The sequence below is a fragment of the Phoca vitulina genome, unplaced genomic scaffold (genome assembly GCF_004348235.1).
Source record: "Phoca vitulina isolate PV1807 unplaced genomic scaffold, GSC_HSeal_1.0 scaffold79, whole genome shotgun sequence".
In the NCBI taxonomy this organism is placed as follows: domain Eukaryota; kingdom Metazoa; phylum Chordata; class Mammalia; order Carnivora; family Phocidae; genus Phoca; species Phoca vitulina.
The window spans coordinates 3,206,724-3,224,615 of NW_022589782.1; the positions used below are offsets into that span (position 1 = coordinate 3,206,724).

The window sequence follows — 17,892 nt, forward strand, 5'->3', positions numbered from 1 at the left end:
CTGCTTTTGGAGCTCAGTGCAAGACAACCCATTTTCAATACTGATTTTGAAACCATGCCCGTGTTCACTGCAGACTCACTTGTGTGTGGAGCCAATAGCCTGAGCTGGACCCTGGGGGAGATGCTGGGGTACGGAGGGGAGTAAGACCCCGAAACTGCCTGGGGGCTCACACGCAGACAAAAGGGAGAACACACGTGGCAGGACCCCTGGGAAGTGAGGCAGAAGGAGCACTGCGTGTCATGTTGGTGAAACACCGCCGCAGGGATTGGCAGACTTGTCCTGTGAAGAGCCAGAGAGTTAATCCTTCAGGCCCTCGGGCAGGTGGTCGCTGCTGCAACCACACGGCTCTGCTGTGGGAGCGTGGAAATAGCCATTGGCGGTACACAAACCAACGAGTGTGGCCATGTTCCAATAAAACTTTATTTACAACAACAGGAGGTGGGCCAGATTGGGCCCTCGGGCCGTAGCGAGCTGACTCCTGTGCCCGGGCCTGGCTTCATAAGCCTGCCTACAGCTCATCTGTCTGAAGGACTATAACTGTGTTTGTCTTACTATTTATGACTCGGCCCGGGCTCTGTGAAGTTAGACGTGAGCTTAGAGAAGATGGAAAGCCGCAAGCCCAGAGGTTATGATCGCTGTGCTCTCGTAACTGGCTTTACTAATATCTTGGCCACCTTGTCGCAGTGTCCTCATCCACAGACTCCACGTACTTCGAATCTGGTATTCTCTGAACCAGTTCCAGGACCTTGCTGGTTCCCTCATCCATGAGCAAAAGGAATCTTTGACACGTACATGTATTTGTAGGAGAGTCGTGTCTTCAAGGGAATGCAACAGGTGGGAGGAGTGCTGTATGTCAGGTGCGCAGAGGATGCCCTGACAGCGCAGAATTAGCAGCCCGGTGGGGGGAAGGCGGGGGCGCTGGGGCTGTGGTTCACAGAAGCTTCCCAGATGCTCTGCAGATTCCAGAGGAGCTCACCAGCCACAAGGACAGGAGCAGGAGGGGGGGCGCGCTTTAGAGAGCGGGCAGAGCGATTGCGAGGTATGGGTGTTTGAGGCTGAGTGATGCCTCCAGGTAATGACAGGCTGGCTTTGCAGGGAGAAGTGGCAGGAAGAGCCAAATGGAGCCATGCGGCACCTACCTGGGCTCACTGCTCGTTTGGCACTCATCCAAATCCAGGTTTTTAAGAAAGGAGACAGAGCACTCCCTGGGAAGGCGGGGGAAGTGTGACCTTGGGGGTCCCCGCCCATTCGTCCTAGCCGGACAGCTGGAGGCTGCACTCAGCCAGCTACCACCTTCTCAGAAGGCACTTAGGGGCTGGCAGAGGTGAGCACGGCCACAGGGCCCTGGAGCTCCGGAAGGGGAGCCGTCCCCGCTTAGAGGCCCTCCAGTGGACAGCGTTCTTCCCCGGGGAGGCTAAGTAGGAGCCGTCATCCTGCTGGCACCCCACGTCCTGGCAGTGGAGCTGCGGGCCAGCGTTCCGAGAGAACCACACTAGCCTGCGGCGGCCCGCGGCTTCATCCTGGCCTTTGCAATGCCCGTGGATGCTCCGCCGGAGGCCCGGGAAGGAGGCCCTGCCCGCTCTCCACCCATCTTCGCAGGAACGTGGATGGAACGGGCTTGGAACCTGGTGCAGCTGACTGCTGCTGACCCCACCGAGGCCGCGTGCTGAGCCCCGTCAACCACGGTGGCTGCATGGCCAGGGGCAGGCCGGGGTCAGGGCAGCCACCCGGACAGCGGATGAATGCGCCCAGGCCAGCGAGGCAACCAGGCAGATGGAATGCAAACATGGCGGGTTCAAGGCCAGGCACCTGCCACCACCTTCCGTGCTTTCTTAGCCTGGGGCATTCCTCTGCACCAGGAGCTCAGACAAAGCCCCCACAGTTGGAGGGGTGGGGCTGGGGCACCAGGAGGGGCGGGGGAGGAATGGCGTTGCAGAAGCAGAGGGAACTCCACAGTTGGGCCTGGGGATTTGGCCAAAAGTCGGCACTGAGCGTGCATGTTTTCCCCACACGCGCAGACACGGAAGGACACGAATGCACCACGGCAGCACGGGGCGCCACAGTGCCCAATGGCGGTGAGCAGGTGCCCGCGGCCAGCACCTGCCTCCGTCGCTCGGTGCTGTGGACACCCTGCTCGCCAGCGCCTTCCGTGGCGTGTCGGCCTGGGATCCAGTGGTAAATAAAAGGTCTTGAACTGATTGCCCTGAAACTGAAGTCATCTCTTCTTCCTTTTTTCTTTCTTCCTCCTTTCCTCCACCCCCCCCCCAAACTTGTCTTCCAAGAAATAGTGCAGTTCTCTGGTTCAGTCTCCCAGGGATCCCTTTCACTGAGAGGAGCTCACCTGTCACCAGGGGCTCAGAAACCACCAAACCCGCCTGTGACGCCCCGATCGAGGGGGCCTGAATCTGGTATTCTCTGAACCAGTTCCAGGACCTTGCTCCGTACAATTCACCCGGATTGTTAGCATTTTGGCTTTAAGGCATTCATAAATCTTGTTAACATCTACAACGGTGCTAACTGAGCAGAGCACGGTCCCAGCCCCGCTGCTGCTGGAGGCCCGGGAGGCGTCCGTGAGCCGTGCAGAGCCGCGAGGGACCCTCCGAGTCGCTGTGCAGCTGCAGCTTCCTCTGGAGTGACAGCACCGGGGTCCCCGACTCCCTCCAGCCCTGCGGGTCCTGTCAACTCCCCCACCCTTCATCCCACAAGATGCCTGCTGCGTGGGCCGGACACTGAGCTACAAGCAGGCCTCCCGCGGGGACGTTAGCATGCCCCCTGACGTCACATCCGCGGGGGTACTCACCTCTGTTTGCCCAGCAGCGTTGCATGGACCCAGGCCGTGGTCTTCCCCTGCTGGTCCTCTTGCACTTCACGGGCACGGTGGAGGAGGCAGGTGGCCGCCGTGGGCCCTGGGGGCACGTACTGCCGTCTGTGGCCATAGCTCGTCTAAGCCGGGTTAGCCTAGACCCTCCCATTCTCCACGACAAGGGTCTGCGCCACGTGCATCTAGCCTCGATCTACGTCTGCTTTCTCCCTCTTGCATTCCTGTCTCTGAAGTGAGGGTCTGCGGGCTCCGGTGGGGGTCCCAGTGCTGAGGACCGGAGGAGGCTGGCCGCACGGGGTGCGGGGGTCCTGGAGGCTGTCCGCCCTGCCCCCAGCTGTGGAAACTGCTTCGTCTTCTCCTGATTTCACTGCCCCCTCCAACTGTCTCGCTGCTTTGCTGACTCCGGGCTACTCGTTGATTCTGATCTCCGGGTCTTCACCAAATGTTTCTGGCCAGTCGTCCCACATTTTAACACTTTTTTTATTTATTTGACAGAGAGAGAGAGCACAAGCAGGGGGAGTGGGAGAGGGAGAAGCAGACTCCCCGCTGAGCAGGGATCCCGACGTGGGGCTTGACCTCAGGGCTCCGGGATCATGACCTGAGCTGAAGGCAGACGCTTAACTGACTGAGCCACCCAGGCGCCCCTTAACACTTTTTTTTTAAGTGAGGTGAAATTCATATAACGTAAACTTAACCGTTCTAAAGTGCACAGCTCACAAGTTAGTGCGTCCACGATGTCGTGCAACCACCGCCTCTACCCGGTTCCCGAACATTTTCATCGCCCCAGAAGGAAATGCCATACCATTAAGCAGTGACACCCCTGTCCCTCCTCCTTCAGCCCCTGGCACCCACCCATCTGCATTCTGACTCTGTGGATTTACCTATTCTGTAAATTTTATAAAGTGGAATCGTTATAAATGTGGCCTTTGGGGTCTGGCTTCTTTCACTTAGCATCGTGTTTTCGAGGTTCGCCCACGTTGTAGGTTGTAGGTTCCTTTGTAGAGCTGACTAGTGTTCCCCCGTGTGGACACACTGCGGTGTTCATCTGTGCGACCCCCAGCCGGCCTTCGTGTGGCCCTGCGCTTTGGCTGTTGTGAAGAGAGCTGCCGTGAAAACATGCGCTCGCATGCTCACTAGAGGACCAGCTTCCGGGTCATTCGGCATCCACCTGGGCGTGGAATCGCTGGCCCATAGGCTCATTCTACATTTCACTTCTTGAGGAACTGCCAAACTGTTTCCATGTTTTCAACGTAGAGTATTTAGAGCCTCGAGTTTGCATTTAGCTTTCTGGAGGAGGTGGGCCGCACAGCCCTGTGTCCGCTTGGCCCCCTTCACGCCCTCCTAGACCTTTCTCCAGTTTTCCAAGACTTCAAATTCTTGTGCTGTCCTCCAGCCACCTGGCTACTTGCCTGCCAGTCTCTCTGCAAGCTTAATGAGCACATTTCTGCACTGTCATCTGACACATTTATGAAGCATTAAGAGCAGAGGGCCCTCGGCTGACCCACCTCACCCCAGCTTGTTTGGCCTGAAACCCCCTCTGTGCTCCCAGCCTTCCCTCCACTGGGTCCCCCAGAGCCACACAGGCTGCGCAAGGCCGAGTGTTCCTGGCACAGAGATGCAGAAACCTGCGTGGGAGAATTAGGGCTTTCCTGGCTGGCATGCAGTCGTGGTGTCTCCCCTCGTGGCTCTCTTGACTTGGCCTGCTGGTCTGGCTCCCAGGGCAGTGGCCAGTCCTTCTCTGTGCAAGGCCTGTGCTGGTTCTTTGGTGTGTGTTTGGGACAGAAGTGGGCAGGGCGGGAACAGGGAGAGACTGAGTCCCCCCGGTCAGTGTGTGGTGGAAATGGCTCTGGACCCTATGTGGGATCCTGGCCAAGTCTTCCCTCTGGGCTTCTCTTTGAGTCCTCACCTGTCAGCCAGGAGGAAGGACAGGATGGCATGGGGAGGTCCCTTCCCACAGTTGGCTAGCCCTGGGAGTTTTGTTCCCAGAGACTTCATCTTCCAGATCCTGACCTTGGCGGGAACAGCAGGAGCCATATCTCCAGGGCTTAGTTGAGGGTGTGTGTGCAAGATCCAATTATCTGCCCAGGTGGGAGTCACGGCGTGGGTCTGCCCAGCCTGACATGCACCAGGCAGCCACATATTCTGTAAATGGCATCCTCCACACCACAGCTCATCCATCCCATCTGAGGATCGTCTTTCCCACAGGTTGGAGCCATTGGTGATGAGGAGGAGTGGGTCACCCTCTACGAGGAGGAGAATGAGCCCGATGCCCAGACGCTGGAGATCCCAAACCTCACGCCCTACACTCATTACAGGTGAGAGCAGCAGGTGATAAACCACCACAGAAGGAAGGCTAGCAACGCCAACAAGTGGCTTCAGCCCGCAAGAGCAAAACCCAGTTACATGCATGTGATTGAGACATTTCCAAGGGGCAATAACAGTACATTGAACCTTAGAAGCAAGATACATGGCTGAGTATTATTCGCAGAGAGAGTTTATCCCCGATGCTGGATTAGCAATGCTCCTGCCATCAACACCAGCGGCAATTGCTCACTCTTACATTAGGCTCAATACCAAGAGCCACGGGCAGCTGAGATGTGCGGCCTTTCCTCACAAACTCCACGACCACTTGCGACTATCAACATGCTGTGTGTAAACAGAGCAGCCGTCCTGGGACCGTCCTCTGCTTCCCCCTTCCAGTACCCAGGAATTGTGGGGCTCACTAATCAAGCACTTAACATGCCATGTAACCTTTCGCTTCTTGATCCTGAAACCTATCCAGGCAGTAAATCCTTGGCCTTAAGAAAGGCTAGCATGATCAGAAGCCGTTAGAGATGTTGTAACTTCCCGTAAGATCATTGACCAAGATGAAATTTCCAGTGATCACCAGATGTTGAGTTTGATAATGTCATTGTTCATAAGATCGGGGAGTAAAAGACTGAGAATGACTAATTCAGAGAGTAAAAGGTGACCTTATATCTTCATGAAGAACATTTTTTTTCGGTATAATACTGACATTAGAGCTTTTTAAAACAAAGCCTAATGAGAGCTGCAGTTCAGACATCCTCCCTGAGATCAGAGCAGATGAATCAAGACACCATACACTCATTTGCAGAGAAAAATATTTCTCAAAAAAAAAAAGCGAGCTGCAGGGCATCCAGCCTTACCCTGTGAAGCTGGTACCAGCTGTCTCATTGCGTCCAAGGTCAGAAACTGTGACTAGAGACCCCCGTCCTCTTCCAGCCTCTGTGGTGAATATGTGTGTGTGCTCAGGGCATGTTTCCTGGGTGGAAGTTCACTCCAAGTAATTGTACAAATAAATAAAGGAGAGAGAACTGAAAACATTAACCGAGTCTCTAAAGCACGCCCACCCCACCCTCATTTTATAGGTAAGGAAATGGGGGCAAGTCTGATTTGCCTCAGGTCTCAGTTACCAATGGGGTCAGAGTCCCAGGGTGTGGGTTCTGGGGCCAGTGCTCCTCCCCTGAGCCAACAGAGAATAGGGTGCAGACACCCATGCTCATTGAAACAACCAGACTCTTCAAGGTCGTTTGGCACCTCAACTGCTAATCTCCCGACCTTACCCAAACACGAATCAGCCAATGACATCAGATGACACAGATTTCTGGCCATGTAACCCATTCAGTTATGCTTTGCTTGGGAACTTAAAATCTTTGCGTTGGAACAAATTTACCATTCTTTGGAGGTTTTGGGGGAAAGGGCCAAATATGCAATTTGCATTTTTCATGAAACCAGGTGGAAAGAGGGCGTCCTTGGGCAACAGCGTTTACAACACAGATGGACCCACAGCGGAACCTTCTGAGAAGGTGGTGGGTTTTTGTTCTTTCCTGTAGAATAACTGTGTCCACGGTTTTACCTCTAGATTTCGCATGAGGCAGGTGAACATTGTCGGTACCAGCCCCTTCAGCCAGTCATCCCGGGTCATCCAGACCCTGCAGGCCCCCCCTGATGTGGCTCCCACCAGCATCACCGTGCGAACGGCCAGTGAGACCAGCCTGCGGCTCCGCTGGGTGGTGAGTTGGGGGCCGGAAGTGGGCTGCAGGGACAGTCGCCTTGACTATCCAGGTCTGCATGTGAAGCCAGAGCTTGGTGATGTCTTAGTCATGGCTTTGTCCTAGTCCAAGCTAATCTCTCCGTTAAACTAGAAAGTATTGCATTTTACAGTTGGTGTTGGGTCGCAGACCAGCCCAGGTGACCCTGTTAATGAGCAGCATTACTCACTGGCTTCTTGGAACAGAGGAATATTCTTTGGGGGAGGGAAGCCAGTGTGCCACAGGGTGGACCTGTAAGTCCTTAAGCTGGGTCAACACGGAGCCAGCGCTCAATGTTTGTAGGAGAGCCAGCTTGATATTTATTCAGAACATTTCCCCCACAAAATTAAGCCAAAATGTATTAAAAGAAATTATGTTTAGCCCAAGTTACTGACATGATTTCATTTAATTAACAGACGAAAAGTTCCAGGGAACCACGTGGTAAAGGTTCTAAGACTATTCCTCCTGGAAAGTATTTTCCATGGACTTGGTCTGCTAAGACAGGCTGACGCTTTGGGACCTTGACAGGTGGCAGTTCTGAGACGCAGGCTCACCACGCGTGTCTTTGCTTCCAGCCGCTGCCCGATTCCCAGTACAACGGGAACCCCGAGTCGGTGGGCTACAGGATTAAGTGCTGGCGCCCCGACCTCCCGGCCCAGGCACTGGTGCAAGTCATCAGCGACCGGCTGGAGAGGGAGTTCACCGTCGAGGGGCTGGAGGAGTGGACCGAGTACGAGCTCCAGATGCAGGCATTCAACGCCATCGGGGCTGGGCCCTGGAGTGAGGCAGTGCGGGGCCGCACACGGGAGTCAGGTGAGGTGGAGGCTCAGCCCCAACCTGGGTCTCCCTGGAGATGGGGCTCCGTGTCCCCCAGTCCCCACGTCGCAGCTCATTGGCTCTGTCCCCGCTGTGTCTATGCCGACACTTTCCCAACCCAGTAATTAGGTCAACCTTGATGGTAATTTCAGGAAAACATCATTAGAGTCCACGCCACTAATTTGAAATTAATCGTGGGTCTTACCAGGGGCTGTACTCGTGGTATTATCTTTTAAATTAGGTATAATTTCACGATCAGTGATAATAAGCAAGGGTATATAGAGATTCTAAGGGAGATCTTTATAACACAAGGCACTCAGGACCTCCTCTTGACAAAGTAGTGTGTGGGACGGGTTAAGATCATCTCCCCTGCACTAACAAATATCCCCTCAAAGGTTCGATTGCTTTGACACAGTAGAGCTTCATTTCTCATTCATCACCGAGTAGGATCGGTGTCCTATTCAGCGGGTGGCTCTCTTCCTCTTGATTCAAGGACCCAGGCTCTGCTGTGCTATAGGCCCAATCCTCATCTGTGCCCAGCTACCCAAGGAAGAAGAAAGAACAAAGAGTGGGCACCCCTGCTCCCTAACACTGTCCAGAAATGGCACACATCCATCCACGCAGAGCACCAGGCTCGGGGTTACTGCTGGTGGCCAGGGAGGAAAGGAAAAGTACTAAATACTTTGGCTCAGTACTCGGTAGCCTGGGCTGCAGTCTGGTAAGGACCAGTGTGTTCCCCTGATCTGCTGGGCTTTGCGGGCTGACCTGTGGTTTGGGGGACCCCTGCTAGCCTGGTTTGAGTTTGTGGAGTGACAAAGAGGGCTCCTGTCACGTTTAAAGATGCAATGGGACACAGACCAGTTGTTTCCACTTGGTCTGAAATGGCGAGGTTGTCTCCTGAAGAGAAGGAAGCGTACCGCTCCCCTTCCAAGAGGACTGATACTTGAAGAGAGGTTTGCCAGAGTAGCTGGGGCTGCCTCAGATGCCTTCCTGGCTTTCTTTCAAGCTGTAAATTTTATGTATGGTGATTAACATAACAAAATAAAATTTAAAAAAAAGAAATAAAAGATTGAGACACTACATTCAGCTTGTGGCTGTGCGATCACATGGATTTTTAAAAAGCTCTATTCAATCTCTGAGTCTTTGTGACAAAGAAGAGGACTGGAAACATTCTAAGAGGACCATTCTAACCCCAGTAATAGGCAGAGCGAGAAAATATTTTTTAAAACAACTTTGCTGTAACTAACTAGAAAATTATGGACAAAATATCATTTTTTGAGATTTAGAATTTATTAATGCCCTCATAAGAAAAACAGAGAAAATCCCCAGATGTCAGATGCACACAGGGACTGAAACAATAGTGCTGAGCTGGTGCTGAGGCTGCCCTGGGGGGTTGGCATGGGGTGGGGGTGTGGGCATCCATCCTGGGAGCTTCAGGACTCACGACATGGTGCCCATCCAGGAACAGAAGGTTCAGCCACGAGTCTGCGCAAGGCGGGGAGTTAGAATCAAGGCCTTTGCACACACAGACAAGGGTCCTGAATGCTGTACCCTCGTTGAAAGGGGAGACTGGAAATCTCTGCCCAGGGAAGTTTGTCTGTGTCCATCTGTCTACCCGGACTCTGAATAGAAAAAAAAAATGTAACTCTAAGTCCTGTGCCCAGCTCAGGTTTGGGTTCTGAATTTACTCTGTCTGGTCCAGAAACTCCTAGAAAAGAAATTAATGTAAAACTTGGTTCCAGACACCAAAGTATAAGCAACAAAAGAAAAATTTAGACTTCATTAACATGAAAACCTTTGTGCTTCAAAGAATACCATAAAGTAAAACAAACAAACAAACAAACAAAACAACAACAATGAAAAGCAGTCCCCCAATCATAGAAGGTATTTGCAAATCATCTGATAAGGGACCCATATCCAGGATGTATATAAAAAAAACTTACAACTCCACAGTGAAAAGACAACCCAGTTAAAAACTGGACAAAGGCTCTGAACAGACATTGCTCCAAAGAAGACATACAAATGGTCGTTAAGCACATGAAACGGTGCTCAACATTATTCACTGCCAGGGAAATGAAAACACCACAATGAGATACTAGTTCACACCCCTAAGGTGGGTAAAATAAAATTGAAAAACAAGTTGGACAATGACAAGTGTTAAGTGATATTAAAATAAGTATGGTTCAGATATTGTACACTTTGTATATCATTGGAAGACCATGAAGAGCATCCTCACTGACCAGAAAATTTTCTTACCCCAGGGGAAATAGTGATCCACTCCTCCTGAAAGATTATGTATTATACCCCAATAAATGATTTCACTGTCCTCTAAAAACAACAAAATTTTTTTAAAAGACAAAAAAAAAAAAGAAAAAAGAAAAGAAAAAGAAAGAAACATGGTTCTAGGCCAGACTTTCTGGGCAACAAAGAAGAAAACATCACTGGAGAGATATTGCCACAGCCAACTTGTCCCAAATAAAAATCAGCTTTTAAAAGATGAACTCACAACTTTCAAACACACAAGGAAATACTCTGCCATGAGTAAAAATAAGATCTTCTTCAGGTAGGTAGGTAGGAAGGAAGGAAGGAAAGAAGGAAGGAATGGAGGGAGAAAGGAAGGGAGGAAATTGGGCTCTGATTGCTTTAAAATACATACTAGTATGAAAGAGAATATGTAATAAGTATATTGAAAGTTATTAAAGACTTCCAGTTATAGAATGATAACTTCTGAGTAATCTTATGTATAGCATAGTTATTATAGTTAATAATACTGTATTATATGCTTGAAAGTTGCTAAGAGAGTAGATCTCAAATGTTCTCACTACAAGAAAGGAACAATAACTTTGTGACTGATGGAGGTGTTAGCTAATGTTATGGTGGTAGTCTCTTTGCAGTACGTAAGTGCCTCAAATCAACATGTTGTACACGTTAATCTTATACAATGTGGTGTATCAATTATATCCCGATAAGAGCTGGAATAAATATAAAATAAGACTGTAGTCTTAAATTATGAAAAGAACACATTAAAACTTTAGGTAAAAATTCAGATGCCACTTTGAAAGCACTTTTTAAGAAAAACAAATAGGACACAGCCACTGAAAATAAAACACCACCATTAGGTGAAAAGTAGTTTAGACACAGCTAAAGAGAGACTTACCAAACCAGAAGCTAGATACGAGTAAATAACTTAAAATACAGCACAAAGACACAGAGACCGAAAACATGGTAGAGAGGTTAAAAGACATAAAGAATAGAATGAGAAGGTCCAGCATGTATCTAGTAAAAACTCAGAGGGGAGGGCGCCTGGGTGGCTCAGTTGGTTAAGCGACTGCCTTCGGCTCAGGTCATGATCCTGGAGTCCCGGGATCGAGTCCCGCATCGGGCTCCCTGCTCAGCAGGGAGTCTGCTTCTCCCTCTGGCCCTCCCCCCTCTCATGCTCTCTCTCTCTCATTCTCTCTCTCAAATAAATAAATAAAATCTTTAAAAAAAAAAAAAAAAACTCAGAGGGGAAGGAGGGAGTAGATGAGAACAAGAAAATATGGAGAGATAATAGCCTTGAAGCTTCAGAATTGATACTTTATCAGACTGAAGAAAAGTGAATCCTACGCAGAATAAATAAAATAAATCCACACCAAAATGCATTGTGCTGCAACTGTAGAGCATGAAAGCCAAAGAGAAAATCTTAAAAACACTTGGAGGGAAGGCATCTTACCTACAGAAGGCAAGACGATTTGAAGCCGGCTTCCCAAGAACAGTGGAGGCTAGAAGACCCTGGGACAGAATCATAATGGAATGAGAATAATGTTGAAGGAGCTGAGAGGCAATAACTGTTAACCTCAAGTGTTACACTCAGTTAAATTACTTTTCAAGGATTTTGTTCAGAAAACTGTAAGCTAAATGACATGTAAGGATAAATAAAATGTAATAAAAATGGAAAATAATACTGTTTTGTTAAGTTTCTGAAGAATGCTCTCAAAAGACAAAGTAAAGCCATGGCAAAATTGCTGAGGTGAGACTATGTTTTTGTAAAAATCTGTTTCAGCTGCTGCAAGCTCCCTTTGCAGTGGTCAGGAGAATGCTGAGGGGACCACTCTGTGCGTCAACTCACCCAGATGCTTTCTTCTAGCTCTGTTCCCTTCAGACAATCTTGTGTCACCTCCTACCCAATAACTCTGAGGAGACTCTCTTGAACAATACTGTTTGTTTTTGTAGGCATTTCTGTGTTTTAGTTAATATCGAGGTGTGGCTTTGGTATCAAAAAAAAAAGGCATAATGGGTTTGTTTTCATCTTGGTTGACAAAACCAACACAAACATAGGTACGCACGACTAAAGGAGAATCATAGGCAGCCCCCAGAACTAACTGCATCGATTCCAGTATTGCCTCGTTCATCGTTGGCTTGTTGAGAAGATTTCTGGTTTAGAAATTTTTCTTGCAATATAAGTTCTCCTTTATGCTCTCACATTCTTTCTTATTTTGAGGGTTCTGGCTTATAGAAAATTATTTTTTAGTTTTTAATGGGATGTTTGTTCAATTAGAAGAGATTTGGTTCCGCAGGTGTTTTCATCACAAATTGAATAATAGGGTTATTGATCTTCATTTCAAGATGAGATGACTTAGACTTCAGACATTTTTAATGCTGGAAAAGTGGGCCCCTGGGGACCCCTCTTAGGCTGATCTCTCCCCCAAGAGTACTGGTGCTCAGACATTGGTCCCCCCAACCTGGGGCATTCTTTGGCACCCCTTCTAATGTTGCTGGTCCTTTGGGGCTTCCCTCCTTTGAACAGTGTTTCCAGAACCTCCTGCTGGGGGCAGCCCCTCACTTCTGACCAGCACGCCCCTCCCCGTCGCAGCAGTGTCGATGTCTTACCTTCCCCCGTCCAGCAGAGGACTCGCCCCTCCCAAGAACAGATCCTTCCAGGCACTGCTCAACCCTTGGGGGTGGGTAGGAGAGGGTGCAGGGGTTGCAAGGCCCAGTGGTGGAACGCAGCTGATGGAGAGGGAGGAAGGGGAGGGAGCTGATGGGGAGAATAAAACTGCAGACCCGTATCTCGTGGAGATGGCCACACGTGGGTACTCACATACGGCACAGTCATGGGCATACGGAAAGCCGATGTGGGAAGCACAGAGCGGAATATTTTGAACCACGCTGAAATGACATTTCCCATTTTGAAGTACGATCTAACTGGCTTCGTGACATCCTATGACTTATTATGATATAAGGATAAATGAGGCCCTAAACATCAAAAGACTGAGCAGTGAGGAATCCTGTAGAGGAGAGAGAGCAAACGAAGGAAAAGAGAAGCGTTTTAATCGGGATTGTTCTTCGTGAAAGGGAATCTCTAGGACTGTCCCCAAACACAAGATGGCAGGTTGGAAAGGGAGTTTAATCTACCTCAAAACAGATAATGGGTGAGATTTTTCTTTTTTAACCAAATCTTAAAAACATAGATATTTTGTAACTAAATGGCAGATTGGATCCTGGTGGGATCTGAATCCACTGACACTATAATCCGGAATGCGTCCATTTTCTGTGGCTCCGTCCTTGGATACCCCGCCGAGCTCTCGGCATCATGTCCAGGTCACCCCCCTCGCCAGGGGGCCTTCCTTCTTCGGGGGTGTGGGTGCCCTTCAGGAAAGGGATGCACATACTACCACACCCTAGAAAATCAGTATTATTTGTAGGTCCGTAGTGAGGACTGAGCACTCACGGTGTCAAAGGTGGGCCCGCAGGAAACGGTTCCGGATTGGAGAGGCGGACGCGTTGTGTTGCTATGACAGTGGCCTCTCTCTGTACCGGCAGGGACAGTTCTTAGAACACAGCACTGCAGTAGTGGGCACACAGCGCCTTCGCAGTTCTCATCTGACTCTAAATAAAGTCAGATAAATTGTAGGCTTGCCTGTTCTTCCAGTGGTTGTGACTTGTAAGTCACAGTCAAATCAAGGTAGCAGTGTATGCCTTGTTTCTTGAATATAATAAGCATATGTGTGAGCGATGTCCTGGTGACTGGCATGGCGGGAGCCCCGTCGGGCGCGGAGAACATGAGTGGGCCCTGCGGGAGCCGCCACCAGAAGACACAGGGGACGCGGGGAGGCGTGGGTGGCAAGCACGCTTCCCTGAGAGGGCTGAGTAAGCTTGAAGTTATAAAGATTCTTTTTTGTGACACTTAGCTGCTCAGATAAATTAATACTGTTTTGTTGAACGACTGACCCACCGTGTGAATGACTCTCGACTGACATATTTGGGAAGAAAAAGTGTATCTAGCAGGTGTGGGCTGACCGGCATTATCTCTCTAAAAGTATAAGGAAGATCCTCGAACCCTTATGCGAACAGGCACAAACAGGTGACTCTTCTGTTCTGGGGACACGCCGGGTGACCTCCACTGGCAGCCAGTCTAACGCCTGGGTTCTGTAGATGGTCAATGTGGTGGGTAGAGGGGGACAGGACCGCCGCTGGGCCGTGGAGGCCAGGGAAGTCAGCCAGTCTTGGGGCTGGAGCTGAGGTCTTTGCCCCCAGGAGGCCTCCATGACTCCACTCTCTGGGGACCAGAAGGTGCCAAGCCCTGCCCCCCCCCCCCCCCCCCCAGGCTCTGTGTTCCCTCAGCAACGTGCCCTCTCAGGCTTTCCTTGGTTTCTCCCCTCGGCCTCTGTCTACAGGAACCACTGGTTGCCGTGGTGATCTGGCCAAGCTGCCAGATAAGCTAACAGCGCTTCTAGGACCTACGTGAATCCTGGAGCTTTTTTCCTTAAATACAGTATTAGTTTCCCACGGCCGCCATAACAAAGCACCCCAGACTGGGGGCTTAAAACAGCCCAGATTGACTGTCTTACCGTTCTGAAGGCCAGAAGTTGGACACCAAGGTGTCGGCAGGACCACGCTCCTCTGCAGACGCTGGGGAAGGATCTGCTCCAGCGCCCTGTCCCAGCTCCCGATGGCTTCTGGGCTCGTGGCCACGTCCCTCCAGACTTCCTTATGGCGGTCTCCCTATGGCTGTCTGTCTCTTCCTGTGGTGTTCTTAGAAGGACACTGGTCGTACTGGATTAGCTGCCCTACTCCAGGGTGGCCTCATCTAACCAATGACATCTGCAATGACCCTGGTTCCAAATAAGGTCACATTCTGACCTACCAGGGGTTAGGACTTCAGTGTATGGAAGCCGGGGGGGCGGGGGGAGGAGGGGGACACAATTCAACCCATAACGAAGACCAAATCCCTTCAGTGAAGAAAATCCAGGAAGGTTGTGCAAACCCCCGTTACTTTGTATATTCAGAGTAAATGAGTGAGCTAGCCACCAGCAGCCGCTTGGCTAGGAGGAAGGAGTGCCTGTGTGAGTGAATGAAAGAGTGAATGAATGTAGAGGGGCTCTGTGGATGGAGGGTGGAGAGAGCCCCCGTGAGCGGAGCGTCCCTGCTTCTGAGGTGCACGTGAAGGCAGCCCTCCCTGCATTCACAGAGCCCCGGTGGGGCTGTGGAGGGGAAGGGAGTGGACCCCGCGGGTGCTGGTGCTTGGCAGCCTTCCGCCCCCTCTCCCCAGGGAAGGGAGCTTATGGCGTCATTGCCCCACTCTCTTCAGAACAGAGAGCTGCTCATCGCCTGCTCGTTGCAAAGCCCAGTGCTGGGCACGGGATGGGGAGAGAAGACAGGCTCGAGGAGGGGTGGGCTGCACTTGACCATTTCACAGATGGGACAATCAAGGCCCAGAGGAGTAGAGCAGCTTCCCCAGGTCACACGGCTCGGGATTCTCATTGAGTCTGGTCTTGCTCCAGAGCCCGTGAGCCTGTTGCTTCCCTGTGAACACCTCAAGGCCTCCCGGCTTCAAGTGGTGATTTTGTCGCTTATTAGGGATGTGGGCAGGCTGTGTGACCACTCAGAGCCTCCATTCCCTCCTCTGCGGAGTGCTCCCTCCCACTCTGAATGCCACTGTCCTACCCCACTCTGAATGCCACTGTCCTACCCCATATTACTCTCCGTGAAACCCAGTGGACTTGCAGCGTTCCTCCTGTTCGACCATGGAGGCTCTGGAGGGTCGTGGGTGGTTTGACCTTCAGGCCACAGCCGACAGGTTCCTCGTGCGCTGTGCCTGTCTGCGAACACTGCATCCCCTGACTTTGCTGGGGAACTCTGGATCTATCTTTTCCATCTGAGTAAAGTTTAAATGGGTTCACAGGGAAATTCTCAAAGCAAATCGAGATGATCTAGAATATAAAGCCTTGCTTGTAAAGCTTGACTCTTGTCCTTATATGCATTCTATCCGAACCACTGCAAACATATAAGACAAATTAAAATAAGTTCAGTGACATAGATAAACATCATCTGACACATACACAGGTCAGGAATTGCACAGCCTGCCTGCACGGGCCCATCGCATTGAAAAAAAAAAAACGAAACGGAATGTATGGAGCGTCCTCCAGCCTTGGTCTCTGCATCTGCAGAAAGGGGCTCATAACCCCTGCATCTCCGGGCTGTGGTGGCTATTAGATGGGACTGCAGTTCTGAAGACCCCTAGCACAGGATGTGTACTCAGCACCTAGGAAATCTTTCCTCCCCTCCCCTTCATGTGAATGATAATGTCCCCCCTCTCTCCTGGACCTCTGGCCCCTCTCAAAATACCACGTTTAGAGATGTCACTGAACTGGTGTCTGAGAGTGAGGATTTCCCATTTGCGATCAAAGTCTGGAGCTCCCACAAGCTAATATAAAAACAGACCAAGTAGATTTTCTTGCTGGGTAGACTCAGGTAAAATTGAGCTCCTAAATACCGTGGATTTGTGGAATTTGTTGCTAATATTAAAGAGATTTACGTTTCTGTTATACCTCTGCACGCTTGATCTGATCACACCAAAATGCTCAGAATTCGTTGCTCTTTCAAGGACAACTTGATTGGGTAAAAATTGAACCTTTATTTATAGAAGACTTTGAACTTTGGGTACCAATCTGTCTTACTCATCCTTCGCAGTTCCTTCAGCCGCCCCTGAAAACGTGTCCGCTGAGGCCGTCAGCTCCACCCAGATCTTACTGACGTGGGCTTCCGTGCCCGAACAGGACCAGAACGGGCTCATCCTGGGCTACAAGGTACGTGTCGGGGGTGCCCGTCCCGTGCGTAGGCTGTGCAGGCGTGCTGCGTGTCACCCCCAGACCAAGGAGCGCAGAGCGCCGTCCAGACCTGCAGCACCCGCCTGTGTTGTGATGGTCACACCTGTCGTCTCCTCTAAACTTCATTCCCATCTGGGGACGAGGCCTGGGTACAACCTCCTGACAGAGGCACGAACAAGGCACGGCTAGGAGCCGGCTGCTTAAACTCGAGCCTCTGCTTCCGGGCTTGCACAGCACGAGGGATCGTGGTGGCCGGCTCTGAGGCTGGCCTGAGAAGGAAGGGGGTTTGGTTTTGTAAGATGCGCTTTGCTCCGAGCGCGTGCCGAGTCGGTGTGCTTGGCTACTGCGTGCGCGCGGGCAGGCCAGCATCCTGGGCAGTCCGGGGCAGTGGCGGCGGCGGGAGGGGGCGAGCGCCTTCCTGCCTCTCCGGGGGCCCCTGCTGGGTTCAGTCTTACCTGCACTTACCCACCTGTGCTTGTGCTCCATCACCCCCCCCAGCAGCGGGCTGGATTTTCCTGGATGTGACCAGCAGGGCCCCCCCGTGTGTTACACCTGCGCAGCCTTCGGGCATGGGCACCCCAGGCTTTCTGTGGGCTCGACCCCTAGTCTCTGGTTTTCCCCACCTGTTCTCCTGGGCATTCAGATTGCTCCCTCACTCCCCATTGGACGTGGTGATCTCACTGGGCAGGTGCAGTGACCAGAACTCCACACCACACTCTTCTCCCAGAGAAGAGAGCTTGCCCTGCTGTGTCCAGGCTCCTCCCCGAGGACCACCATCTTTTACGGCCTCTGGGTCCCCGACTCAGGGACCAGGTCGGGAAGGGTGAGCTGGGGGTGAGGACTGAGCAAACAGGCAGGCGCAGGGAGGGCCGTGGAGGGGAGCCTCCCAGAGTGCTGTGTCTGTGCGTGGACGCAGCATGGGGCCCGGGGGACCGCGGCCCGGGTTTCCCATGGCTCACAGCAACTCTCCTGGGGCAGGAGCCCAATTTCCCAAGAAGCTGGGAAGCCGAGGGGGGCGCTGGCTCCTGTAGGAAGCATAACGTCTGTGTTTGCGACCGAGTCCTCGTGCTGGTGGGCGTGGTCAGGGTTACTGTTTGTGCCTCGGATCTGCTCA

At 51.4% G+C, this 17,892-nt stretch overlaps 1 protein-coding gene across 1 annotated transcript in view; it reads left to right on the plus strand.

Annotated features, from left to right (window-relative positions):
• The window catches only part of SDK1 (sidekick cell adhesion molecule 1), an 860,571-nt gene that overhangs the window by 737,465 nt on the left and 105,214 nt on the right, over nucleotides 1–17,892 (plus strand). Inside the window, exons 25-28 of the mRNA XM_032394092.1 lie at nucleotides 5,027–5,136; nucleotides 6,705–6,855; nucleotides 7,449–7,686; nucleotides 16,642–16,757. Coding sequence (XP_032249983.1) covers nucleotides 5,027–5,136; nucleotides 6,705–6,855; nucleotides 7,449–7,686; nucleotides 16,642–16,757 — 615 coding nt within the window. The remainder of the gene's footprint in view (nucleotides 1–5,026; nucleotides 5,137–6,704; nucleotides 6,856–7,448; nucleotides 7,687–16,641; nucleotides 16,758–17,892) is intronic.